The sequence below is a fragment of the Denticeps clupeoides genome, chromosome 7 (assembly GCF_900700375.1).
Source record: "Denticeps clupeoides chromosome 7, fDenClu1.1, whole genome shotgun sequence".
Classification (NCBI taxonomy): Eukaryota; Metazoa; Chordata; class Actinopteri; order Clupeiformes; family Denticipitidae; genus Denticeps; species Denticeps clupeoides.
In genome coordinates this window covers 16424191-16451844 of record NC_041713.1, presented here as the reverse complement: position 1 = coordinate 16451844, position 27654 = coordinate 16424191, and the positions used below count along the sequence as shown (strand labels likewise).

At 45.3% G+C, this 27654-nt stretch overlaps 1 protein-coding gene and 1 long non-coding RNA gene across 5 annotated transcripts in view; one reads left to right on the top strand and one right to left on the bottom strand.

Moving 5' to 3' along the window:
* Window positions 1-24816, bottom strand: part of aatka (apoptosis-associated tyrosine kinase a) — a 32298-nt gene extending 7482 nt beyond the window's left edge. For 2 of the 4 annotated variants that reach the window (XM_028987487.1, XM_028987489.1), the window contains exons 1-9: window positions 24423-24816; window positions 12199-12332; window positions 7163-7304; window positions 3840-3919; window positions 2358-2476; window positions 2191-2278; window positions 1694-1827; window positions 325-409; window positions 126-247 (exon numbers count right to left, since the gene is read on the bottom strand). In XM_028987487.1, the coding sequence (XP_028843320.1) occupies window positions 126-247; window positions 325-409; window positions 1694-1827; window positions 2191-2278; window positions 2358-2476; window positions 3840-3919; window positions 7163-7304; window positions 12199-12332; window positions 24423-24504 (986 nt within the window). In that variant the 5' untranslated portion in view covers window positions 24505-24816. Of the gene's footprint in view, window positions 1-125; window positions 248-324; window positions 410-1693; window positions 1828-2190; window positions 2279-2357; window positions 2477-3839; window positions 3920-4097; window positions 7109-7162; window positions 7305-12198; window positions 12333-24422 lie in introns of those variants that run through there. The other 2 variants (XM_028987488.1, XM_028987490.1) reach the window with 2 other exon arrangements.
* Window positions 5052-12505, top strand: LOC114794738 (uncharacterized). Its single transcript, XR_003750374.1, has 2 exons — window positions 5052-5239; window positions 12227-12505. It is a non-coding gene; the product is annotated as an uncharacterized LOC114794738 (long non-coding RNA).
* Window positions 24817-27654: the final 2838 nt, after the last annotated feature.

Below are 27654 nucleotides of genomic sequence, written 5' to 3'. Positions count from 1 at the left end.
AACAAATATACAATTAAATTCATTTCATAATTAGTGATGAAAATACTATTGTCACATGTAAATAGAAGTGTTTTTTTGGACTGCTATGGCTGTAAGGTAAGAAAAGTTGGTGTCTGTTCCATTACCAAACATTGCTGGCTTTTGTTTGGTCCACTACTAACAGGTTGCCATGGACCTCATCAATAAGTTCTGGGGCAATCCAACGCAGCGGCACCCAGATTTGATCTGCAGTCACAAAGTAGTCATCCTAAAGAGAAACACCCCATTAGACAGTGTAGGGCTGGTCTATAAGGACAAAAAAACATGTAGGTCTTCAAGCCTTACCTTGTACCTGCTGTGGGAGAAGCCATAGTCCCCGATCTTCACAGTCATCTCGGAGCTGAGCAGACAGTTCCTCAGGGCCAGATCACTGAAGGTGGTTCGCGGTGAAAGAAGTAGTAAAGCTTAAATATCAGTGATCACCCATCAAGACTAAAATTGCCAGTTCAAAAATGTACATTTTCCAAGTTTGGTCATGCCTACTCTGTGGCAGTTATGGAGCCTAAGCTAGAGGCTATTTTGGAGAATCCAATGCAAGAAACACATGTAATACTTTTTTGTAGCAGGAGAAAGCGGAGCATGTTTAATGAATCTGGGGGTTTTTTTCAGTCGCCTCTTTTTACCTTCATGACTGCTTTGTTCACTATTGCCATCATCAAAAGTCACTTAATGAGATGCTCATTAACAGGAGTGAATGACAGGAGTGAAGTGTTCAGCATAAACCTTCAGGACTGCTAAAAACCATCTCCGTTGTCTCACTTAAGGTAGTTGAGAGAACCCAAGAGTGTGAAATGCTGCCATCACAGCAAAAGCTCCCTGATTTGGAGAGCCTCAAATAACGTTTTGCTATTATTTATGAAATAACAAACATGAAGATATTTCATAGTCCTGTGCCTTCAGTTGTGTTCTGTAATGTAAAACATGCAAGAAGTGCACGAATACGAACGTGATTAAGACTAATAGTAACTAAAGTGACCGCTTGACTCAAAGACTAGACTAAACCTAAAGGCAGCCATAAACAACTGTACATCCAAGAAAGGACAGGCTGTTAGTTATCTGTATATTGGAGAGGTTAGCCACCCTTTCATGTTTGTGTGTAATTATTTTCAAATCCAAGTGGAGGATGCTCTTTTAATTGGGAGGTTCCCATAGTCATAACTCAAATATGTATTTCTGCATTTACACATGCTCTTGTCAATATGTTGACATCCTGGCTCCTCTGCTCTGTAAAGTTTAGGCATAAAGCATTTAATGGCACATAAAACTACAATGCAATAATGCAGCATAATACAAAAACAGTCCTATAGCCTGTGGCTCCCCAGCTAGTCAAAGCCAATCTAAAAAAAACCCTGAATGCAATTTTCTTCTCCATTTTTTCAAGACACTTATGTACCTCTTTGCAACTCCTGCACGTGGAAACCACAGGATTGGCTGCTGCTGATGGATCCAGGGAGAGAAAGGTTCCCCACCGGCAACAAAATCACTGATGCTGGAGTCTGCGACATGCACTCAGGCAGCACCAGGATATTGTTGCCGGGGAAAGACCAATAGCATCTTTCTAGTGGCACTTTACCCACAATCCCCAATCCAGTACTGTCTCTGGAATGGATTAATGACATCAAAGAAAAAAAAATCCCAATTCTCTATTGCCTACCTGTGAATGTAGTTATGCTTGTGGAGGTGCATGAGGCCAGAAGCTATCTCACACGCCATTCGCTGCAGGGTCAAAGGGTCCGGGGTTACAGTCTCAGATGCTTGACAGCTGTGCAGGTAGCCCTTCAGATCCCCCTGTACAAGAGGGACACCATGCATTCAAACCAGCACATTTAAACAAAGCACACTTGACTGAAAGGGGGTTTTCTTTTACACAGATGACCATAAGTTCAAAACTTACTTCTGAGATTCAACCGCACGTTGCACAGCTAAAATATCATATTTGTTAAAGTTGCTTTGCTGAGTGAATATAATGTAATGTTTTTTTAAATACAGTCAAGGTTCAGGGACACAAGTAGGTAGTAGTAGGGGTTTGAACCTGTGACGCAATGGTCTTCTGGTTCATAGGCCAGTGTCTTACCAACTAGGCTACTACCGCCCCGAGTGTACACAATGCCTGACAACTCAACAGTGGGCTGAGTCGGGTGTCCTACTCACCAGAGGGCAGAACTCCATGACTAGCAGATAGGGAGTGACTTCGGTGCACTGAGCCAGACACTGCAGCAGAGAAGGGTGCTGAAGCGCCCTGTAACACACAACCAGAACCAGTCAGTCCGCAGTCTGAGGTCTAAAAGGAAGAGCGAAAGGAATAATTGGAGAATCACCGATAAGGCTGGACCTCTTCCAAGAACTGCATCTGGTCCTGCACGCTGGCACTGGCCTTCAGCTCCTTCACCACCACCTGGGTGTTGCTGAGACCAACGTTCACCTCCCCCAGCAGAACCTGTCAAACGGCATACATCAAAGATTCGTACAGAGTACATGGAACGAGAGGGAATAAAGTGAACATCATCTTAATCTCTCGATTTGCTTTTCAGAATCCTGAACACTCCACTCAAGAGCCGAAGGCTTATTGGTATTCAAATCAGTGTCATATAATGTAGCACCACTAGACTGAGCTGCTGGACTGAAATTGATCAGTCAGGCCTTCAAGCCCTTGTGCTCTGTGAATACCGTCATTCTAGACTGCAATAAATGGAAGGGCAACTGAGTGAATTAACTATATGCCTCAAAACATAGAGATTGAATAACTAGAATGAATAAAAAAAATCCATATTTTGTGTCATACCTTACATAACAACTCAACTAGCTGTCACAATACCAGCACTGTTATCACAGTCCTGGTGCCAAACTAAGAGCGTAGGTGACAATCACAAGGTGACAAAGAGTATTTCAGGGGTAGTGGTGGACTGGCGGCTAAGAAAAGGGACTCGTAACCGAAGGGTTGAGGGTTCAATTCCTGAACACACAAGGTGCCTTTCACAGCCGCCCACTGCTCACTAAAGGTGGTGGGTGAAATACAGTGGGCACATTTTTTTGTGTGCACCATGTGCTGTGCTGTCTGTATCAGAATGACAAAAACAAGCACCTTCAGTTAATAGTCATAGCATTAGCTTGACAGCTAGAAAGGTTTCTCATTCCGGGTATAATAAAAGCTTGCGCTGCGTTTCAGAAATTGGCCCCAGAACCAAATTAAAATGTATTTCTATGTGAGAAACTTGATGAAAGTGCAGTTATGAGGATTTTAAAGATTTGTGAATATTAGAGGATATTAGTTTGTTGTGCTGCACAAACAGCTGCGCTCTGGAATTTTCAACTGGCATAATAATGTTTCTGTATTCTGGGTTCTCAGTTTTCATACAATCTTTTATCATTTTTCTACATGGTTGACTGATTTGTGTAATATTTAAATATTTTAGTGTCCAGAGACATCTTTCAAAAATGCCTCTTGAAGGACCTTGTGAATATCATGAAATGTATTCATTAATGAATCTATTAATTTATGAATGACAGATTAGTCACATTAGACAGATATTGCTGTGTAATTCTGTGTAATTATCACATTTTCCAAAAAAACAATTGCCAACTCGCTCTAGCATTCTTCTCCTTCTAGTGCAAGTTTACAATGATCATCTTTTTTGGTTGACTTGAATGTGCCCACTTTATACTATTGACATATAATAATTACATTTTATATTATACATTACATATAATAATTAGGTTATTTACAAAAGTGAACATTGTGGCAAGTTTAAACCATAAAAAAATATGAATTATGGTATATTAAATGTTATTTTGTCGCTCACCTTGCCAAACCAGCCATGGCCAATCTCCTTCAAATACAACAAGTTGTGTCGTCCAAGGTCTGCCGATTTCAGGAGTTTAACTAGAGAGAGACCGGATAAGAGAGTTTAAGATAAGATAATATTGTAAGTTACAGGTGAAAAAGAAGAGTCTCAGGATTTAAGGACATATCAAAAGCAAAAAAATATAATCCTTGAAGCAGAAATGCAAAAAAAACATTTTGTATTTAATTCGACAGAAGACAGACGGAACCCAAATACCTTGACTAATCCTCATGATTTAGCCTAAGGATGAAATGGAGGAGGAGGACGTTGATGGTAAGGACACCGACAAGGAGCGGATGTCCATTCTGAGCTCTGTCCAGGAGACAGGGTCCCAGGGCCACCGCTCTCTCAGCCCATGCCTCAGTTCCCATGTCTCGGTGCGGATGGTGTATGTGTGTATGTTTGCGTGTTCGTCCGCCTGGGGTTTAACCCTCCAAGCCCCCAGGCAGCTGAGAAAGCAGCCGTCTCTGGTCCTCTCGTCCTTAATTCGACACATCTTCACGCTGTGGGTCGAGTCCCTGTCCCAGGACCTTCACCCACCGTCTCTGAGAATCGTCCCTTAGCTCGGCTCCAGATGTCGGCTCCGCAGCCCTCCGATTGCTAACGGCTTCTGGTCCTCTACACAGACACGCTGCAAGTGACATAGCCAACCACAGAATACCCTTTCTCTTCTCCGTCCTGTCCTGTCACCGGCACGCCAGCGCGCCTCAAGACTGGAGGAGGTGGGGAAAGGAGGGGGGGGGGGGGCAGTAAACAAACAGACCACTGTGAGCCTCAGAATGGCCTCTGTCATACAAACAGAGCCATCCTCACATCCCCGCCCTGCACCCAGGTCTACAGCCACCCCCACACAGCCCGTCCCTCGGCACCCCATACCATGTCAATCAGAAGCCCTCCTCCGGCCCACTGTTCCAGAGGCCAGTCATTCCGGGCGCACGCTCACGCTCCCAGCGCCATCTAAATCGTGGCCTTTGTCCCCAGAGGCGGCGCTGCCTGGTACCGGGCTACAAGCTCGGACACAAGGCCCATTCTCCGCTCTTCTGGGATTCGGATTGGAACAGTGATAACAACAACAACAGCCGACTCAAGACAATCCCCCTCCTCGCCCCATCCATGTCTGAAGACACAAAAAAGCCTTTTTTTATGCCAGTGGAATCTGTGAGCCTGGCATTCCCAGCCCACTCCTGGCATTCCCAGCACAGCCGAAGCCAGTGCCTGGCATCACATTAAAGAGACGGCTACCGAGCGGCGCCATGCTGGACCGAAATCGAGAGAGGTCCTCCACTCCCATGCAGATGGACGCGGTCAGAGGGGGAAAAACGTCCCTTCATCAGACGACCAGAGCGGGTTTACATCCGGTCAGCATCCTTAAACCTTCTAATGTGGGGTGAGGTCATGTTTAAATGCGTCAGAAGTGCCAATATTGCTTGAGCCGGATCTGATTTCTGTCTTTCGCTCTTGGACTGTGACCATGATGGGTTGCTTTCATTTCACAATATTAATGCCCCACTGCTTTATGGGTAATGAAAGAAAAAAGTGAATCATCCCTGTTCTATAGTCTAGCTTCAGACAATTGAGAGGAGGGGGGTCGGTCTGACTAAAGTCTCACCATTCGCGCGGTCGCCCTGCAACACCTGGACCAATTGCAGATCAGTAACTAAGGAAAGCAGAGAGAGGGACACGATTGGCTGCAGTGTGACGTGCTCTCTCGTCCACACAGGCCCCGCCTCTTTTCTCTCACCTCCATTTATTATTATTTTCCCCCATTATTATTAAGTCCCCTTCCTCCCCTTTGCGAACGAACATAGTGGGGAGCAGTGGGTGAGTCACGCTCCAAGTCCAAGGAGAAGCGAGGCTCGTCCGTTCCCCCGCAGACAGCTAGAGGCTCCAAACACACACCTCGCCTCACACACACCGCACTGCTGCAGCCGCATTCCGTCCACATAGTAGGGATTAAAAGGTAAGGAGGTCGTCTGTCTCTCACAGATGTAGTAATTCTGACATAATACTGGCACACAATACTGATGAAAAAAAAACAGAACTGACACACGAGTGCAGTGGATCAAGGTGGACCAGTGAAGAATTCCCTCCCTTGCCAGAAACTTCTTCATTCAGGGTATATGACCGAGAAGAAAGGTGCTGAAATTCGTTTTTTTTCTCACTTCTGACGCTCTTTTTTATGGCAGCACAAGGCCACGCTGTCTTCTCTACTCGTAAAATACATACGTATAAAAAAAGTCTTTTGTCAACACATGAAAAACGCATTGTCTGCTGGCGTTCTTAATCGCTTCCCTGTTTTAGTCTGTGTCCCAGTGAATGCCTCTGATCAAGGCTTCAAAGCTCTGGATGAGGGCGTATACCAAATGCCATAAATGTAAATAAGTTCCACTGTACTTTCATGACTGTGATCTGGATCTGTGATATTATTCTTATTCTTATTCTGTGATCTTATTCTAAAAACCATTATGAGTATGAGTTTTTTTTTTTTATTTTGTGTTCTAGCTGATACCCAGTAGCAATCAGGCTGGAGTTGGTTTTAAAACAGGCTGCAACAGAATGGTGCAGTAGCATATTTAACCAGTCGATGCTGCTGTGGAGAAGGATTTATTTTTTTCTGGACACGCACCTGAACTATAAAGTGCTGCAGGAAATCCCCGAGTGTCTCCAGGGGGACTGTCCCTGTAACTACTCACTGTAAGTCGCTCTGGATGAGGGAATCTGATAAATGCCATAAATATAAATCATTACCAGATCTTTCATGCAGTTTTCTATTTTCACATCAATAAATTCACCTATTGATCTTCACCTCTGAGGGGGAGGAGCTTCCCTATGATCTGATAAGTCGGGAGTTGCAATGGAGTTGCAAAGCCACTCCGAACACAGGATTCTGTAGTATTGTGGCTGATGTTAAATTAAAATGCTATGAACTGTTCCCAGTGAAAATCTACTGGTAAGCAAAGCTAATTCTCACGAGCCATTTCAGCTTTTTAATTAGACCCTGAGTGATCCTGACCCTGAGCTCCATTCTAAATGCAACACATTATGATACAAGAGCTTTAATAGAAGGCCTGCCCTTTTGTTGACTGTGCTGCTGAAGCTCCTTTCAGATTAGGAACTCTTCCTAGATAAGTGACCTTTCGTGCTCTTTAACCTAGATCATAAAAGCCAGGGTATGAGTTCAGAGAACCGAAAACTGTTATATGGAATAATTTATGGAAATAAAAGTGGTCAGTGAGAAAAGAATAAACAAATTCTATTGTTCATTATATTTTCATTCTTACTTGATCTACCTGGCTGTTTGGACACAGGAAGGGACACCTCGGTAAGGGGAAGGATGTAGACCTCCGGCCCATTCTGAGAGGTTGGGGATGCCAAGGTGGAGATGTCAGCCTGGTATTCATCTCCCTCCGTGTTCTCGAACTCCTGAAGGACATGGGCAGACCACACATACAAATATTCATTTAAATGTACCAAGATACATGGTACATTTGAACAAACCAAAAACACAGAAGCCGTAATTCGTAATGTGGAGTCAAAATGCCCTTAAAATCACATAGGGATGTTTGTATCACATAGAGCAATGAATATGCATTAAATATTGGGCCCAAATAGTGAAAGTGAAGTGATTGCCATTGTAAAACACTGCAGAACAGCACACGGTGACACAACAAAATGTGTCCTCTGCTTGGTGAGCAGTGGGCAGCCATGACAGGTGCTCGGGGAGCAGTGTGTGGGGATGGTGCTTTGCTCAGTGGCACCTCAGTGGATCGGGATTCAAACCGGCAACCTTTGGATTATGGGGCCGCTTCCACCACTGGCCCTTAAAATAGGACTGTTCTCAATCCAGTGTTATTGGCATACGTTGTTTTAATGACACAACTATGAAATGTTAATTATGTTTAGGATTAATTCATTTTAAAAATGGACAGTGAAATGGTTAGTGACATTCTGCATCATGTATGGAAGCAGCAGGTTCTACTGCCCATCACCACCTACATATCATGCATATCCTTTGTTAGGATATGAGTTGTGACGTTGAACTTTTTTATATAATGAAGTTGAACAATATATGAATGAATTATTGATGGGGCTGCACGGTGATGTGACAGTTAATGCCGTGTCCTCACGCCTCCAAAGTTGAGAGTTCAAGCTGTGTGTGTGTGTGTGTGTGTGTGTGTGTGTGTGTGTGTGGAATTTGCATGCAGGTTTTCTCTCGGTTATCCGGTTTCCTCACACCACCCGAAGGTAGGCTGACTAGGTGTATTGGTGACTAAGGTGTGTGTGAGTGGGTGTGTGACCCTCACTGCGATTCAGCAGTTATGGTCAATGAGAGTATTTATTGGTATATTCAAATATAACAAAGAAAAAATATACTTTTCACCAGACAGTCACCACCCTAAAAAATAGTAGTAGCTATAATGGAAAAACAAGACTTTATCTCCAGCGTTTACGTTCTTATTCATAAATGCCTATCTGGTGAAGCCTGACATTGTACTACAGAAAATATTGCTCAATATTCCACTCAAGGGAGGGGGGGGTAAACTCATTATTAAACTCTCATAAATCAAACCCGTTCACTGCACGGTGATGTCTCATCTGAAATTACCTTTTATAAGTTGTTTGCACTGGGCCATTTTCTCTAGCAACAGGCATTTCCTGCAGATGACCTCAATTTCCTGACTGTAATCATTCACAACCGTGGGAGAGAAATTGTTTCTTTTAATATCACCGCAGAGCCTAAAGAGGACTAGGTTACAGTAGGTACTTAAAGCACGTGTAATGCATGTCTAACACACTCAATGCACCTTAATGCTTTTATAATTAATTCCATGAGTTTTCTGAAAAGGAACATAAATTCATTATATTTCCTGTATGCGGATGTTTCATAACTCATAATGGATGATGCAACACCGACATTGCTGTATAGGATCTTGATCTCCTCTGAAGGGTTCAAAAACATATGAATAACAGAGGTTGACTGAAAATATAATTGGCCTGAAAATGGAAAACAGTACAGTGATCTACAGATGAGTGTCCAGATGCAGCATTCATCGCTACAGGTTCTCTATGCATGTTGGTTCGGATCCGTATTCATGCAGTCTGTCAGTGACGTCCTCAGGTAGTCAAACAAGGCGAAGTCAGATGATTTGTGCCTCTTTGTCACGTTTGATTAAAATATGGACGAATGACAACTTGTAGCCATTACACACAAACACACACACCCAGTACTGTGTGTGTCTGCATATAGGCTATTTGTCTATTTAGATGACAGAGTCTGATGTCCACTCCATTGACCAAGGTAAAATAAAAAAAAAATCTTAAGCAAATTATTGTGTTTCAATTCATTGCTCGTTGTCTAAACTATATTTCTCACAATTTCCCCAATATGTTTCTTACCAAGCCAGGAAGGACAAATTTCTCCAGTGTTTCTTCCTTCTTTGGATGGCAGATTCTGGCAGATTGTGTCCACTGCAGACTGAGCTCTCCAGTTTTGAAGATCACAATTAGCTTTTTTAGCTTCCAACACATCAAGATGTTCACCAGGTGTAAAATATGTCCCACCCTATCCCATTAACTTAACCTGTCCTACTGTTATGGCTGATGGGTGTGTGTGCCCCACAGTGATGTGTGCTGTATTAGTATGAATTTCTCTGATGGAACTGATGGGCGGCCGAAGCCTCGTACTCACAGGTACAGGTGTTGCATTGTGCCTCACAGCACTTATAGCAGCTCTCTGTGGTTTTTACAGAAATGTGATTAAGTGCAGATAAAGCGCTAAGTGTGAATAATGGAACCCAGCCATCCTCCACCTGAGAAACAGAATCTGAGCCAGGGCAGTATCCCAGAGTCCAATTAACACACTGCAGCAGACGTTGTTTTGGGACTTTGCGTGATGGGTTAAATGCAGAGGACACATTTTGTGTCACCGTGTGCTGTGCCCGCTGTGATTGATGACAATCACTTCCCTTCCCCCACTGACTCATTTTTCCTTTTCGAAATGGTGAGTGATCCGTAAGTCAGACTGACGCAAGTCACATGTCAAAACGTCAGTCTTGACAAGATCTCAAATGTATCTTTGTACACCTGACCATCTCGCCAGTTAGGTGGTGATTTTTGGACTAGAATAATAAACAGATTTTGGGGAACAACACGAAGACCCCACCCCGAGTCAAGCCTTTTGTCAAACCGTGGAAAAAAAAACCCCAAAAAACACATTGATGGCTGTGATGCGGTGCTTGAGGTGGCCAGGATTAAGCGTGAGGTGGCCGCGGCCACCCCCAGCCACCCCACAGCTCCACCACAATGACAATCACTTCACTTTCTTTCACTTTCAGAGCACAGATGTCGCCTCAGCCCTCCCTCTGCTCACAGCATCGTGCCTTACACAGAACAACCACACAAGGCTGTCTCTGCTGATGCTGAGCCACCAAACACTACACAAGGTCCCCTCAGTAGGCCTGGGGACCAAATTTATCTACTTTTGAGACTGCAACTGAATTGCTCGTAGGGGGCAGTGGGGGCCTAGCAGTTAAGGAAGCGGCCCTGTAATCAGAAGGTTGTCGGTTTGAATCCAGATCTGCCAAGGTGCCACTGACCAAAGCACCATCCCCACCCCGGGCGCCTGTCATGGCTGCCAACTGCTCACCAAGGGTGATGGTTAAAAGCAGAGGACGCATTTTGTTGTGTCACCGTGTGCTGTGCTGCAGTGTATCACTTCACTTTTCACCATTAAAAAGGAATTCTGCGTTGGCATGATACATGATGCAAACACACGTCCTATAGACCTAAAGTAAAAATGTAGGGTTCCTGCCACCATTGGTTCAATGGTTTCATCCCATGTTTTTTTGTGGGGGCTTTCAGAGTAATTTCATGGGCAGAAATGCAAAAAAAAAATCATATCCACCCCTACACTCCACAAAATGTTTCAGTCAGGATTGGTGTAAAAGTGGCAGAAGAACTAGAGAAGGAATCAGTATTCTTCCCTCTCCTGCCGCCATGACACTCTCCCACACGTTCACATTCGTTATTCTCTCTGCACTTCCACTTGGTAAGGGCATTTAATTAATGTACTGTCTGCACACACACACACACACACACACACACACACACACACACACAATAGAACGCTATTCTCAGTAAAGACTGAACCAGAAATATCATCTCTGTCCCTCAGTGCAGCTAAGGAACGTAATTATCAGTGGCACTGTGACATCGCAGGCACGGCCATCTAGACAGCAGTCACCAAAAAGCTCTGGACCACCCAGCTCTATTATCCTCTGTCTCTAATTCTCATTTCCAATTAGCGTTGATATGGCGTATGGATTCTGCACTTTCTAGATGACATAGCTTCATCATTGTTTCCAACTTTGTCACTAAATCTAGTGCAATTTCAATCTCTTTGGTCACATTTTATTTTACAGTACATACTTTATGGTAAAAGTATGGGGGAAGAAAGAACAGCAAATTAAAACCGAACTAAAATCCTACATGAAAAGTTACTGATGATATGGATTGCAGGCTGCAGTAGAATGGTTTAATAGTAGAACATATTTACATTCAAGCCACTGCAAAACATTTCGAATGCAAAACAGAAAACATCACAACTTTTCTTTAATGTTGGTATCTACATGTAATGATGTAGATATAACAATGTTCTAATGGCTTTCTGGGGTGCTGTGCTACCAACATTCCCACCAGTTCCCCTCTCAGCCGTCAGCGAGACACACCCGGATCGTCCTCAGTCTCAATGGAATATTGCCAATGAGACAGAATGCATGCTGGGTACAGCCGATACCATATGCATCAGGCACCTGCTGCCAGAGTTGAAAGCATTGAGTGTCTTAGCATGAACCCAAGTGCTCCGACTTCCATCCCCCGCCCGCTGTAATCCACGCCTTCAGCCCCATTCGCAACCACGCGCCCGTCCATTATCTGCTCCTCACTGCTACAACTGAGCGCTAAATCCCCCCAAAAGACGATGCTGTTATGCTGGAGTGTGTGTGCTCCACTCCAAGATCTCACACCTTCTTTCGGTCTGTATGTCCCTGTACGTGCCATGGTGGTCTTATGATCTTTTTTAGTGCTGCCATGTTGCGCTGATAACCTGCGATTCACGTCTGCTCGTCACAGACTCCCACAGAACAGGATGTTCTAATTATCTGTCAGTGTGACTCACTTTATCCAGCTAACCCTTCGTGAGGAACACAGAATGTGAAATATGATGACAATCGATTGTAATACCTGATTTCTGATGGTGGAGCAGATACACGTGGGTTCTGACATCCACCCCATCATAGAAGAAGACAAAAACACTCACCTTGAAGTTGATGTCACCCTTCTTACAGCACAGGCAGGCCAGCATGAGGAAGACAAAGGTGAAGAGTCCCGAGAACGAGACGGCCACCACAGCCAACGAGGACGGCCACGACAGCTCACTCAAGGGGGCGCCGCCTGCAGGACACAAAGAATAATGACTCCAAAACGACGCGGTACCCTCATTTCAGTCCGGCTCGTGTCATCTGTTTACTGAATGCGGGGGCGTGTAACGCCATACGTGGAGGACTTGAGTTTTTGCGGCCATGGCCTGTATGCAATGAGCAATATTAAATGTATATATATCTCTCGCTCGCTCACTCACTCGCTCACTCACTCATCTATCCATGGTGTCTGGATCCTAATCAGTCCACCGCAGGGTATACACACACACACACGCAACCACTTCATACCATAGGTGTGAGTGTGTGAGTGAGTGTGTGTGTGTGTACCCTGCGGTGGTATACACACCGCAGGGTGTGTGTGTGTGTGTGTGTGTGTGTGTGTGTGATATTCATTATCCGCTAACGGTTGTCACTTATTCAGACGGGTTTATTAAAACTGAAGAGCCGCTACACGGTGCTTAATGAGGAGCCCCTGCACCGAGTGACAGCAGGCTTTGATTAGCACCGTGTTAACCAGTGATGACAGAGGTGACGTAGGTCACATTAGGCAGGTGACGGTGACCGTGGCTACGGTGGACACTTTCTGAACGCTGCCACACTGGTTTCAGGGTCATGTGTCATTCATCGGGACGGTTAGATTGAATGTGATTTACAGACAGCAAACAACACTGACACACACACACACACACACACACACACACACACAAACAAACATACAATATGTCATATTTGGGGATTTGTGTAGATTTGTGTGTGGTTGGAGAATCCTGATAAAGTACCAACACACAGCAGCTCTGACACACACAGCGGGGAACACGACGTAACAGCTCACGTGGGATGGGGGGTGTAGCTGTCCAAGATTAACTCTGTTTACACCAAATGTGGTAAAGAGGCACAGAACAACAGGAAAACACAAGTAATAGCCAGGCCAGACAAAACACTTGTGGTGTGTGTGTTAGACGTGGAGGCAAATCCAAATATGGTGTTCAGAAAAGCACAAACAGAGTTTTTACGAATACTTTTGTCAGAATTTGGGAAAAACTGTTTTGTTTTGGCTGATGGTTTCCCCATGCAGTAGGACGTCCGCTGGACATGTAGTACATGACGCGGGACCGAGTTCAGCAGTTAGATAACACTCACCGCTCAGTAATTCGGTGTGTTACATATAAAAACAGTGCTAAATAAGCAGTGCTGTACCACTTTTTATAAATCCCGGCTCGGGCCCGGAGTGTGCGGAGTGGGACTGAGTGGGATGTGGGAAAGGCGCTCAGTGTTACCAAATACCTGACAGTTGATTTTGTCCCCAGATCATCTGAAAATTCCCAGGTAATCTCACGAAACGACTAAACCTACATGACGGGTGTTTAATTGCTATGAGTACTTAAAGTGGAATACTTAAATTGTCGAGCAGTTTTTCCTGAAATATTCAAACCCACAATGTAAATGCAAAATATCTATGGTTATAGATTATGGATTGTGGGTGTGTGTGTCATAACTGGGAGGGACTTCCACCATGGCAGGTCACGGATGTGTAGTGCATTGGACTAAAGCCACAATCTTTTATTATCTCTCATGTTACCATGGCAACAGACGGGATGGCTGACCCATCATATCTGCTCGCCTTCCACGGTGCAGTAAATCTGCCCCCACCCCCCTTTTTATTCACAACATGTTGCCAGATTTCTGCTGATGCTTTAACAGCTGGTCCCCCTACAGCTTTTCTCTCCCTCTCTCCTGCTCCGCGGTGAAGGTATGAATAGAGCCACTCAGGGATAATGTCATTACGGAGCAGCCGTTAGGGAAATGGGTGACATTCCAGAAACAGAGCGAGGAAGGAGCGCCTGTCAAGCAGAGGGGGGTGGAGTAGCAGGAGGAAGAGTTGCGGAGGAGCAGGAAGAGGCATGTGCTTAAAGACGGAGGGAGGGAGGGAGGGAGGGAGGGAGATCTGTGGAAGCGGGGGAGGGGATGAGACATCCGGTTGCACCGCATCAGGGCAGAGTGAGTCAGAATCAGCATAAAAGCGCACAAAAATCCTATTGTCTTACATATACACACACATATCTTAACCGCACACACAGACACACACACTATTACTCCGCTATAAACATTTGGTGTGGGATTTTCCCACTGCATCCCCGATCACCACAGCTAATCCCAGAATCCTATGCAGAATTTGTCCAATAAGCGTCCTAAAGCGTAACATAGCACGGGTCCTCAATGCAGGTACGCTTCCACAGTGCTTTGGTATTTTTAGCTGTGGCCTGGCTGACCGTCGGTGCTTTGTGCAGTGTTCCCAATGCGACAGCGGTTTCTCCGTCTCTATAAATCCCATCTGCACCCAGGAGAGACTCCGTCCTCCATAAATAGTCCAAGCATGCCCACCACCTGTACGAGTACTGGGCTGACTGGACACAGGGAGAATAGTCAGCGTGTATGCAGCGATATGTCAGTTTCCACACACCACGTAACGAAATGCGCAATAAATCAATTGATAAATAGAAAAAAAAACAATCAAATAAATAATTAAACAAACAAATGAAAGAAATGTCCGAGTCAAACAAACAAAAAAAAAACTGCGTATAATTCGGTGTGGCGAATAGCGACAACTTTGAAGCACTTCTTGAAATGGGCTTGTCCACATCTTTTGTTTTTTTCCTGTTCATTTGGTTGATTTCCAGAATATTTATACCAGTGCTGGAAGAAATTTTAGTATTGATACGTATCTGAGAATCGATTTTTTTTGGACAACATTATTAGGGTCAAAAGCACCAGCCCAGCAGGGTTTGGTCAAGCTCCCCGGTCCTACAGATGGAGCTGATGTGCAGATACTGCACAACACTTTCAGGCAGGCCCACCCAGCTGGGAGTGGACAGGCGCATAAGATGCCCATGATGTGACAAATTTTTAAACAGCTCAAACAAACGCCTGGTCAAAATGGTTCGGCAGTGACAGCGGTGTTGTTTTGCCACCAGCAGGTGTTGTGAAATAGGTTTGAAAATTTTTGGTTTCACAAAAATACATGCTGGTTTTGCAGGAATTGACGCAAAACCAAGAGACTGTAATTGACCTAAAAAAAAAATCCTGTTTATTGATTCAGTTTATCAGAATCAGCATTGTGATGAATGGACAGAGGAGGTCCTGAACTGAGGATCACATGTGAGGTAAGTATTTTAATGCCCCTCCCTGGGTAAGAATAGTGCACTGTTAAGGATCCGTACGGCGCGCATTACAGCGGAGTTAGGAGAACAGTGTCAGATATTCACTCCATTCATTACATCACATGCGAATAACCTGAACTTTCCTACTCCATGTACACAAAAGATACACTGTCAGGGTCCACTCAGAGATGTGGAGACACAAAGAGGGCTTTAGAAGACGGGCTGGTGGGAATGCGTGCACACACACACACACATACACACACACAGAGTGTAAAGATGCCTCACTGTTGTATTTCTCTGTGGGTTCCTTCTCGCTGCGGTTCTTCACACACCAGTGGACAGTGAAAAGGTGACACGCTCGGATAGAAGTGGAGAGGAGAGACCACCTGTGTTCTCTTTCATTTCAAGCCCACCCACTGGTGCCCACTGGTGCTCTCCTCGTCCCCGATTCTGGCATACAGAACACAGACATGCAGCTGAGTGCTACGCTCTCGGACACAAAGGAGGCAGCACAACGGTTCTCCACATAAACCTCTCTGGACCAATCGCAGATCTCCTCCCTTAAGTTCAGAAGACCTGGTGCTGACAGTGCCGCAGAACAGGCGCTGCACCAGCCTAAACACTGCTGCAATCAAATCCCCGCGAGAGAGAGTGGAAGTGGAGGGGCGGCTGCACATTCCGAGCAGCAGCGGACCGGCGACGTCTGCACAGCAGGCTGGGCCGGCAGGGGGAGAAGGTCCAAGAACTGCAGGACCAGGCTGACACTGATCCTGGCGCTGACCACACAGGCACCAGAAGAATGTACGCGCAACAGCGGTGCAGGGACGGGAAAACGTTCAGGCGCTCGGGTTACCACGCCGGGGCCACCCTGACCTTTCTGAGCTAAAACGTGCCTGGGTGCTGTCAGAGGGGAACAGCAGCAGGCCTGCCATGGAGAGGCAGCTGGCATTTTGCCCGAGCGGGAGCTGGCTGAGCGGCCTGGCCTTCACGCATAGCGCTGACCGCCATCAAAAACAAAAGTCACTCCTCGATCAAATACACGGGTCATTTACCGCAACTGCTCACGAGCAGAAACACTTGCACCTAGAAATGAACATCGTAGTCAAACTGAGCACCGTATGCAATGGTCTCCACATCTGGACTAATAAAACATGAACATGTCTCAGCACTGGACGTTCAAATGTCCTCACAACAGCCATTTCCAACAGTCCTCACAGAATTGACTGTGGCCTCCAACCACAAGGGGGCCTCAATTCACCATCATCTTATTTGCAATAAATAAATATTCATTGTTAATAATAAAACATATATAGCAATGTATAATAAGATTTTATGGAGAGTAAAAAACGATAAAAAGTGTTGCCATTTTGTTGTCATCTTCAGGAGGTCTGAGATCCATGGGGACATTTCAGGTTTTTAAGATGCTTATATATATATGCTTATAACTATATTGTGAATTACAGACAACACGACAGATGGTGTGGGCCTTATTACTGAAGAATACTGGAGAATATTATCTTGAATGTTATAAACGTATATCTAATGAAACAATAAAAACCACAGAAGCATCTGCAGCTGAAGCAGAAATAGAAAACAGGTATTGTCATATACAGTATAAGACCAATATCGGCCATTTCATCTGCCACTCCACTTTAGGGCCAAGTGGCAAACCTGGTGAGCAAGTCCTGTTCATGATAATGTCAGGGTGCGATACGTGGCAGAGAAAAAGACGCCTTCGCATGACAGGATAAGGGATTTACTGGACAACCAGGAAACAACGACACACATAACACGACAAGATACAGCTATTACAGGGTGGCAACAGAATACATATATACTCAAACATCAAGTTACCACAATGGGGTAATCAGGTAAACCCGCGAAGAAATTTACATGAAATAATCAGTAAAATTGGTTTGAGTTGGTTTCTGTACATGATCACATGGTTTTAGTTAGGGATGCACCAGTCCGGTTTTCTGAGTTCCAATACCAATAGTGAAATAGTCAAGTGAAAGTGAAGTGATTGTCATTGTGATACACTGCAGCACAGCGCAACGGTGCAACCTTCTAATTGTGACGCCGCTCCTTAACCGCTAGGCCGCCACTGCCCCAATATCTGGAGTTTCTTGAATTGCTTTGATGTCCACAATGTGCACTGTGCAACAAATAAAGTTCAACTGTCAGGATCCAATCAGTAATGCAGAAACCACACCACAGAATTACAGGTAAAACGCACAACAGTCCAGAACACGCGACAGACGTTTCTGTAGATTCTGAAAGAACTATGACCGCACGGCAAAAAGGCGAGTTTTTACGACTGAGGAGGTGCTGGATATTCTGGTGCAGGACAGCAGTTTGTCCTGTTGAATCTTCATATGATGAAGAGCTTCTCCTGTGCACCGAAGAACAGCCATACACTGCAGAAAGAGGAAGGTGCCACTGTGCCTCACTTAAGCAATGGCATGAAACACAAGAATGTAGATATGGTTCATTTATTCCATTGACTCTTGGAATTGTAAATAGTTAATTTTTATATAGCTTAAATTTTTCCTTTTTCAATTTCTCACGTAGCTTTTAGACAGGGGACATTGTTGTCCTGTGCATCAAAACATCTTCGACATTTTAGTTGCATATATTTGTATTGCATAAACATTATTTTATTGAAATGTTGCGCAATTTTGACGCCCATTATACATTTTGTGCAATAGTTTAGTCTGATTGCTTATAGAGTTCACGCAATTTTATTGTGCATTTTATTTTGTTAATGCTATTGGTTTTAACAAGTGAGACTAGTTTGTTAAACCCGAGCATCACATGGCAAGTTTTTTAACTGCTTGTATGGCTTTTGTCATAACTTTGTATTGAACTAACCTTAACAGGACAAGTACTATATACATGTCACACTTGTTCATAGTCTGAGTAAAATGAGAAAAGAGCAGAAAGGTGAACGCAGCGGAAGTTACCGTTCAAAGCTGACGGCCATTATGGTAGAACCAAGTGTGTGCATGTTCTTAGCTCCGGTTTCTTCAGGCTTCAGTCGACACATTCTCAAACAGGCAGTATTAGCAGATAAAAACCAACATTGGTTAGTATGGTAAAATACATTTGATCGTTTTTGTGCCACGTACACCAAGGTCATCACGACAATCCACCCAAGTTAAGAGAAAACGACGAGGAGACGAGTGTGTGGCTGTGCCGAGCGCAGTCCGCTGGCCTGTCTGGTAGTGTGAGGCCTCAAGGCTCGTCATTAAATGGCTGCTGAGCGATGTGCTGCCTCAGTGGAAAAACTCCACAGCTCATCCCGCCTGCTCCCCTGGAGAAGACGCAGCACTGACAGCAGCCGTCTGTCAAACACATACACGCCGAGAGGGCGAGCGGGGAAAACGGCAGCGAAAGGGAGCGCGGCGGCTTCTGACACGCCGAAGAGAGGCGGCCCGAAGGGGGATCTGGTGGACCAAGTGAAAGACGGTGAAGGTGAGGAGAGACAATGGTGGGAGAGAACAACAGCAGATGTGGGGGCAGGATGGAAACAGAAGTGAGTGTGTGTGTGTGTGTGTGTGTGTGGGGGGGGGGGGGGGGGGGGGGGGGGTGTACACAGGGAGAGAGAGAGAGTTCCATGGTAACCGGACAGCCATAGACACTGACATGACTTGACTTTTGAGGAAGAGGCTTTTTTCGGCACAGGTGTGCTCCTACAATTACTACCATTCTTCTGCTAATGTTACGGTCTTTACCTCGAAGTCACGCTGAGAGAATAAACACTCAAAAAACAACAGGATAAACTACACCAACAGAGGACCAAAATAAAACAGGATTTCCTGCTTCCTGTGATTGCGCCGGATTTCATGCTGGCAGCCCATTTTCCTGCCTTTAAAGCACTGTGTTTATATCAGGACCCCCACAGAGGGCTGTTCACCCGGAATTACGGAGCGGCCTGAGAACGCGTTCAGCCCCACAGTCAGGATGGAGAGGTGCTCGGCTTGCATTTACATACCCAGCGCTTCCCTGGGAACAACATGTGCTACAGATAGGAGATCAGGAACAGCAACACACACACAGATATCACATACACAGCCTCTTTCTAAATTCTAACATGCACTTAGGTTTTTTAAATCCTTTTAAATACATCTTTCACACATCCTACACCATCCATCTATTCCCTCCCTTTCTGGTATATTCTGATATTCTGTGATACTGAACATATTGCGATATTCTACAGTTCACTGAAAATGTAAAAACATTTTGTATGATCTGTGTGGATCATATTATATTAATAATTCAGCCAAACCAACATATCCCTGTATCAATACAGTATCACCACATAAAATATCACGATATGTTGCTGTATCAATATTTTCTAACACCCCTATGATTTACAGTATTGGCCCCAAGTGTCAAAATACATTCATTGTTCAGGAATCAATCATATGAAAATTCATAGAATGAAGATCAATTAATATCTGCATTTTAATATGGAAATAAACAAGCATTAACTGATAAACTGATAAATATTGTACTAGTGCTGCTTGCTCTCCATGCCCCTTTCACTGGAGCATTCCGAGAACAAATTCATGCAACAATGTTTGGGAGGAAAAAAGACTCCACTGCAAAGAACATTTTTTGGATGTGATACAAATTCTGCCCCAGTCGCCAGATTCCGATGCAACATCGGAATGGTAAAGCACATTGTTGTGTATTTGATAGATTTTCTCACATAGGATACCACCAAGGATACTAAATACTAACTGCAGACATTTGTTCCTGATATCTGATGTCTCAGTTCGCCAAGCTGTTATGTAAAAAAAAAAAAACTAAGTAATGAAAGCTGTTAATCATGTAAATGAATCAGCTAAATATTTTAATGTGCTTTTGTTAATATGGCTGTTAAAATTGTCAAATATGTTAACATTTTCTAAAGGAAAAATGTTGATAATGAGTACCAGTCAGCATTGTTCATGGATGCTGCAGGCCATAATTCTTTTAAAATTCTGTCCTAGCACATCTGCTCCCGCCTCTGTTGCCTGTGTTCTGCGACATGGCTCAAGCTCCTGGGTGAGTTAGAGAGAGGGGAACCTGTGATTGGGCAGAAATGATCCCAGCCAAGGCGGCGTGTTAAATACTGCATGAGCTCATCTGCCTCTGCGATGCCGAAAAGACAGCAGAAGCTGGGCTGCCGCACCGGGCGTGACACATCTCCGGCGTCAACAAACCCGCCGTTTACCGTGTCTGGACCCCTCTCCCGTCTCACACTCCCTCTTTCGCTCCTGCTCCCTCTTCCGAGACGAATCCACTCCATTCCAGTTCCAGCAGGCCCGGAAGTGGGCTTACGTAATGCCACGGCATGGCGGCCGGAGTATGAGGGAATTACGAGACCCATCTGCTCCTCTCCTTCAGGCCGCAGGCCCGTGGGGGAATGGAATGAGCGGCACCAGCACCTGTCCTCCAGTCCTCGGCACCGCCCCCCTGGATTTAAGATCGGAATTGTTTCCAGCTGCGAAGTTTGGCGGCTCAGCTCCGCCACACATGCCCTCAAACCATCCCGGCCCCACCTTTTAGCTTTAGACCAGACCGTGGTGCTGACGTGCCAGCGTAGGCAAGTTGTGTGACGTCGCAACCCCGTCTGCTGTCCATGGTGCTGATGATAAGGTAGCCCCTCCCCCCACGACTCAATTCTTCATTAATTACAGTATTAACAAAAATGTGCTCGGTAGGTAGTTAGTGCTCCTTTTTGTATCTAATTATTTCTGCAAAAAAAAAAAAAGAAATACGCCCCAATTGTAATACAGACCCAGGGAAATACAGCCCTTTCAGCTTGTGCATAGCTGCGATTCTGTGTGTCTGGCCAAGTTTTTTATTATTTGTGAAAAAATTGAAACCATCGAAATAAAAATGTGAATGTATTCTGTGGGATTAGTGTGTGCTTTTAAATGTATCTTAGTGTGACTTAATTAGAATGAATCTCTTGAAATTGTGGGGACATTTCGCAGCTCGTCACCGCATATGAGGATGAAATGCTACTGGAGACGGAGTGCCATTTGGACAAGGCTCCAAAAACAGACTTTTAGAATATATGTGAATTTTTAGGGGTTTTTTTGTGGGTGTGTGTGTGTCGAAAGCGTAAGTGGTTGTTTGTTATGTGAGGGTGCGTGTATTCTGTCATATTTAATTCAGTATTATAAGGTCCATCAATCTGCTTTGGCCTCACTGACATCACAGTTAGCATTGATCCACTGCTGAGGACCCTGGCGGAGCCCAACTGCAGATATGAATACCTGAATAAATCAATAGCATTCAATTACTGAGTCTAAGGAAGTAAAGTGTGTTTCGGAGCAGCCTACAGAAAGAGGTGCAATCTGATTTTCAAATCACTTGGGATTTTTAAGGTTCATCCTGCTTCAAATTCATCAAGCAAATCAGGTCTTTTGCTTTCAAAACAAACCAGATTTTCTGTGCATGTGGATATTCGTGCATTTCATTTTATTTGGATAAAATCTGATTATACTTGTGAACAATATTCTATTATTATTTTAACATAGAAAAAAAAAGGATCAACCCTCATCACAACAGAGAGAACAAGAGAGAGATGGAGGAAGAGAACGTTTGTGTGCATGTGTGAAAGTCATTGTGATACACAGCAAACACAGCACAAGGTGACACAACGAAATGTGTCCGTCACCCTTGGTGAGCAGTGGGCAGCCATGACAGGCGCCCGGGGAGCAGTGTGTGGGGACGGTGGCACCTCAGAGGCACCTTGGTGGTTCGAGATTCGAGCCGGAAACATTCCAATTGTGGGTACACTTCCCTACCCGCTAAGCCACTGCTGCCCAACACACATACAACACTGAGTATTGTGTGTGTCTTTTCTAATAGGTGTGATGCCCGGGTGCCACTGGGCTTTTCCAGCTGGTACCTGTTTGCCTGGTTATTGTGTCCTGAAAGATCACAGCACTGTACATTGGGCTCGAGTGATCAGAACCCTTTAAAGTTCTCCCTGCAGGACTCACGGGTTGTTCCTGCATTGATGTTGCATGACGGTTAGTTCACATGCTACCGGGTTTTATTTTTGTCATTGTCAAGCGCTTGCGCCTCCTCAGTCCTTCACATACGCATTATCACTACCAGGAACTAAGTATAATGATCATTTATTCCATGAAGTTATTGAATTATGTATATTTTTTAATGATGTATAGACATGTGTATTATTTAGTTCAGATGACATATTTGGGCTTACAGTTTAGGGAGCAGCACATGTCTGATCCGGGCACAGCAGAACTGGATCAGCCTGCAGTCTGGAGCGTGGCCAGGCCATCCCGATGAGCTCCATCACCTCAGCACACAATCTGCACAGGTACCTGGCTCCCCGAATCACCCAAAATCACAACTGGCCAACTCATTCTGGTCTAAACGACCAGACTCCCCCCCCCCCCTGTTTTAAAACAACTATTAAAAAATTAATTCCCTTTGTATTACGTCTCAAATTAAGATATGCATCCTTATGTCAGGCACTGCAAATTTACTGCAAGTTCCCCTCCTCAGTATTTACCTCCTCCAGCACAACATTCATTCAGCCTGCCTCCCAGCATTTCGCATTAGACTGGATGCTGCATGTTGCCGTGGATACCCTGGTTTCCTCGGCTTCAGTCAAAGCGCCACAAATGCTCTCAAGCAACACTGCAGCGAAGGCAGAGACTTTCACTGAAACTTCAGCAACACAAAAATCGATCGGTATAAAAATCTGATGAAAACCGCTAATTGATCTAACTCTGTGTCGGTGTAATACTGGATTCACAATCGTGAGCATGAAGTGGAAAAAAACAATCTGGCGTACAATCATTTTGGCCGCTTGGTCGTCCCACTTAACTGTGCGACATTCATCACTTGAGCCGAAAAAGTTGAAGCCATATGATGCGTGACACTAAATAAAACTGATTCATTATGATTTAGCTGTATGTAAATCTGTGCTCCGTGAGACCACGGTGACGAATGAGCCTCCATTCGCTCTCCAAGCGGGCTGGAGGTGGGAGGAGCTCGGCGTGAGACTGATTCTTACAGCCCTCCCATCCATCGCCTAGGCAACATTGATTGCCAGTGTTATTACTCGACCGGCCGGGGTGACAGATTGCCGCCAACAGGGTCGCACTCCGACGAATGTGCGAGGAATCCGAAACGGCGGACCCCGGCCCTGCCTCCCGCAATTCCAGGGGGGGGGCCCCTGTCCCCCCGAGGAGCTGGATGCCTGCGGGAGATTTAATCAGGCAGCCGAGGACGGCCGTAATTCCGCAGGCGTGACCGGCGGTGGATTTCAGTGGCGGGTTTTGTATAAAGGCAGGCCGCATAGTTTCCCTGCCCCACCGGCCTGGGTCCTCAACACGCAGCACCGGTTCGGTGGGGCGGCGGTTTTAAAAAGAGGGGGCAGAAAGAGAGAGAGAGAGAGAGAGAGAGAGAGACTCCTTTCTTTCCACGCCTGAGTGAGAGCCTCCAACATCATTTGTATGCCGGGCACATACACCATCCTCAACAGGGACCCGCTCGGGTCCTGTTTATACCCGAACCCGTCCCGTTCCCCTCCGGGGTCCCGGCGTGTTACAGCACCACAGGCTCCAAACCCTGGCACATCGGCCCCAGTGCTGCACTGCAGACCCTCCGGCTGCAGGGCAGCAAGCACATCCCGAACACACACACACACACACACACCAAATTTCCTACACTCCCAGGGGTGACCACGATAAAAAAAAAAAACCTCTGTTTATACATACACACAGACATAGAATAAGCATAAAGACCCAGAGCAGAAGGGATCACATGGAGAAACATTTCCGAGACGCTCCTCAACCCTCTGCTCGTCCCGCAGCCATCGCCGCGTTGGACGCGTGAAAAATGCGCACGTAGATTTGTAATGAAATGTCACACAGTGCGACAGGGGAAGGAGCCGCGCTGTTCCTCACCTGAGTCGAAGTGCGAGCTGAAGGCGAAGCTGGGGCTGAGCAGCACGGGGGACATGGCCACCACCAGCGCGGACGCGCTCATCGTCCCGCCGAAGACGCCGCGCAGCGACACCGCTGACGGGCGACGATGTGGCACGACGCCTCGTCCGTCTAGAGGAGGGCCAGGGGACGGGCGACGCGCGGCATTGCGTGCTCTCCTCGGCGCTTACAGCTGACGCGGACGCCGCGGGGAACATTCCCGCTCGGCTGCCTGGCTCTGGAGCTGGGGACCGGGAGCGGCGACCCGCCCGCGTCGCGACATCAGCGGCCCGGGTTCCGTCGCGCGTCGCGCGTCCATTCGGTTTGGTGGCGAGTCGGTGGCGTCGTTTTTTTATTTATTTATTTTTTAATTGCCCCCCTCCCTCCCTCTCTCTCTCTCTCTCTCTCTCTGTGCTGGTGTCTCTCTCCCTCTCCCCCTCTCTCTCTCTCTCTCTCTCTCTACGTCGGAAGATAAAACGGAGAATAATTCTTCTGCCGAGCGGTGGTGCGCTTTGCTGATCCTGCACGCAAGGGTCTAATGAATTGAATTAAAAAAAAAAAAAAGAAAAGAAAAGCGCAGAATCGGTTTCGGGGAGCGCGGAGGTGGTGACAGCGTGACAGCGCCACCTTTCAGGCGCACGTTGGCACACGCTTCCTCCGTGGAAGGAGCGCCAGGAGCCATCTGAAGGCTTTCTGGACAGCTTGGCACCAGCGGGGAACTTTGGCGAATGGATCTTCTGCATCGAACCGAACCAGGGCCGCCTCGAATATTTGGGGTGACACCACCTGAGCACACCCGTCGCGAGATTAATGGATTTGTACGACGTCTTAGGCAGTAAAAATATCTTTACAGCATTTATCAGACGCCCTTATCCAGAGCGACTTACAACCAGTAGTTACAGGGACAGTCCCCCCCTGGAGCAACTTAGGGTTAAGTGTCTTGCTGAGGGACACAATGGTAGTAAGTGGGATTTGAACCCGGGTCTTCTGGTTCATAGGCGAGTGTGTTACCCGCTAGGCTACTACCACCCTGTGCATAAATTTAACATTATTAGCTGTTTAGCATAAAATATGCATAGATAGAACAAAATCATTATTTTTAAAAACAAGTCTATAGTGTCTGAACAATAATATATTTAGATAGTACATAGCTGAAGAGATTAATAGAATATTTTTTTAACTATTTGGAAGTCCGTCTTTCTGTGAAATTCATTTTCCAGTTCATTTTTAAATGAATTAAATGTAAGTACATAATTAGCCATTCTTGGGAGCCCCTTTCCAGCTCCGGACTCAAAATGTATTTGCAGATGTTGGATTCGGAGATATTCTCAAAAACACTGTGTGAAGGCCGCATCATATAATGTACAGAATTTTATTACTCATCTAGTTCAGAGTAAACCTGTTTACAAGTCTATGAGGATTAAACCAACTCTAACAGCCGATTTAAATGTCAGTGTAAAGTTCTGCAGACACACAGTGAAGATTCGGCTGTACACAGCGTGGATTAGTACCAGCATGGTAGTAAGTGGGGTTTGAACCTGAGTCTTCTGGTTCATAGGCGGTTGTGTTTCCCACTAGGCTACTACCACCCTAAAATGGAGTAAAAATGGACTTGTTCCTACAAAGTCTCCTGCCCTGTCCTACAAGTGTATTAACAGTTTCACTGATGTCAAGTGAGGACATGCTACAAAATATAGGTTTCGTCACAGGCCTTTTGTAGTATATGATAAATATGTGAAGTGAAGTGATTGTCATAGTGAAACACAATGAAATGTGTCCCCTGATTTGAACCATCAGCCTTGGTGAGCAGTGGGCAGCTATGACAGGCACCCAGGGAGCAGCGTGTGGGGACGGTGCTCTGCTCTGTGGCACCTCAGCTTCCTTACCCACTAGGCCACCACTGCCCTACTGCACTAACACTACAGGGAAATAAAAATGGTATATAATTACACATTAGAGTGTTATTATTAAATTAATTTCGGGGGTTCAAAAAAACTATACGGTGTAATAATATTACCTCAGTGTTAAATATTTTTATACATTTCATAGTTAATTTTGTCACAAAATTGAGTAGAATTAACTCAACACTGGCCATAGAGTAAATTTTACTCTAATTTTAAGTGGGATGCTATCGAAAACGGTGTTAAAATCAACTTTTTAAGTGTAAAATTGACACTCGGTCTTGCTGACCCTTTGAAAGTATAATTTTACATACCTGTTCACACCAGCTTAGACCTGCATTTTACCTGCAATTTTTAGTTTTATTTGTTTTTATGACCCAAAATCTATGAGTTAACCTTCCAAGGAACATATGGGCATCAGGAACCAATGCATAAATAGATAGATGCCTTTACTGTCGCTATACAACTACAGCGAGATAACGTTTGGAGCAAACCAGCAGATGCACATTTAAACTAGGGTTATCAAAAAGATATATATAATATAAGTAAAATTTAAATTAATTATTCAGTCTACAATATATAATTTAAAGTAAGCAGTGGGTGAAAGTGCAGGTGAGATGATGATTGAGTGTGACGTTCAGCTTCCTCTGGACGCCACAGGAGGAGGCTGACGCTGATTACCATTGGCGTGATCGGGGCTCCATATCACCAGGCGGCGCCACAGATAGGGCAGAGCAGATCTCCGACACGCAGCCGGAGCTGTTCCCCCTGTATCCCCCTGAAGTCCTGACCTTGTTGGATCAGCACATCATCTCTACAAAGGCGTAGGACTTTTTACATTTACAGCATTTATCAGACGCCCTTATCCAGAGCGACTTACAATCAGTATTTACAGGGACAGTCCCCCCCTGGAGACACTCAGGGTTAAGTGTCTTGCTCAGGGACACATTGGTAGTATGTGGGATTTGAATCTGGGTCTTCTGGTTACCCGCTAGGCTACTACCACCCTGACACACACCAGCAGGACTTGATTCAGTGCGTACCAGATAAACTCTGTTATGTTTCCCCTACATTGGTGTTCACCGTCCCTCCCCACACCTGAGCAAAAAAAAGGTGTGATACTGTGCAACGGTTTGTTGTACTATAAAATACATATAGAATGAGGTGGGACCATTTTTACCACAATATTAAACAATAATGAGGACAGAGTGGGTGGGTGGGTGGGTGTGACAACAACATGATTTTGTCCATGTTGCTTATGTCTAAATATAATGACTTAACCTGATCTGGACTTTTCACATGGCCTTTCCAAC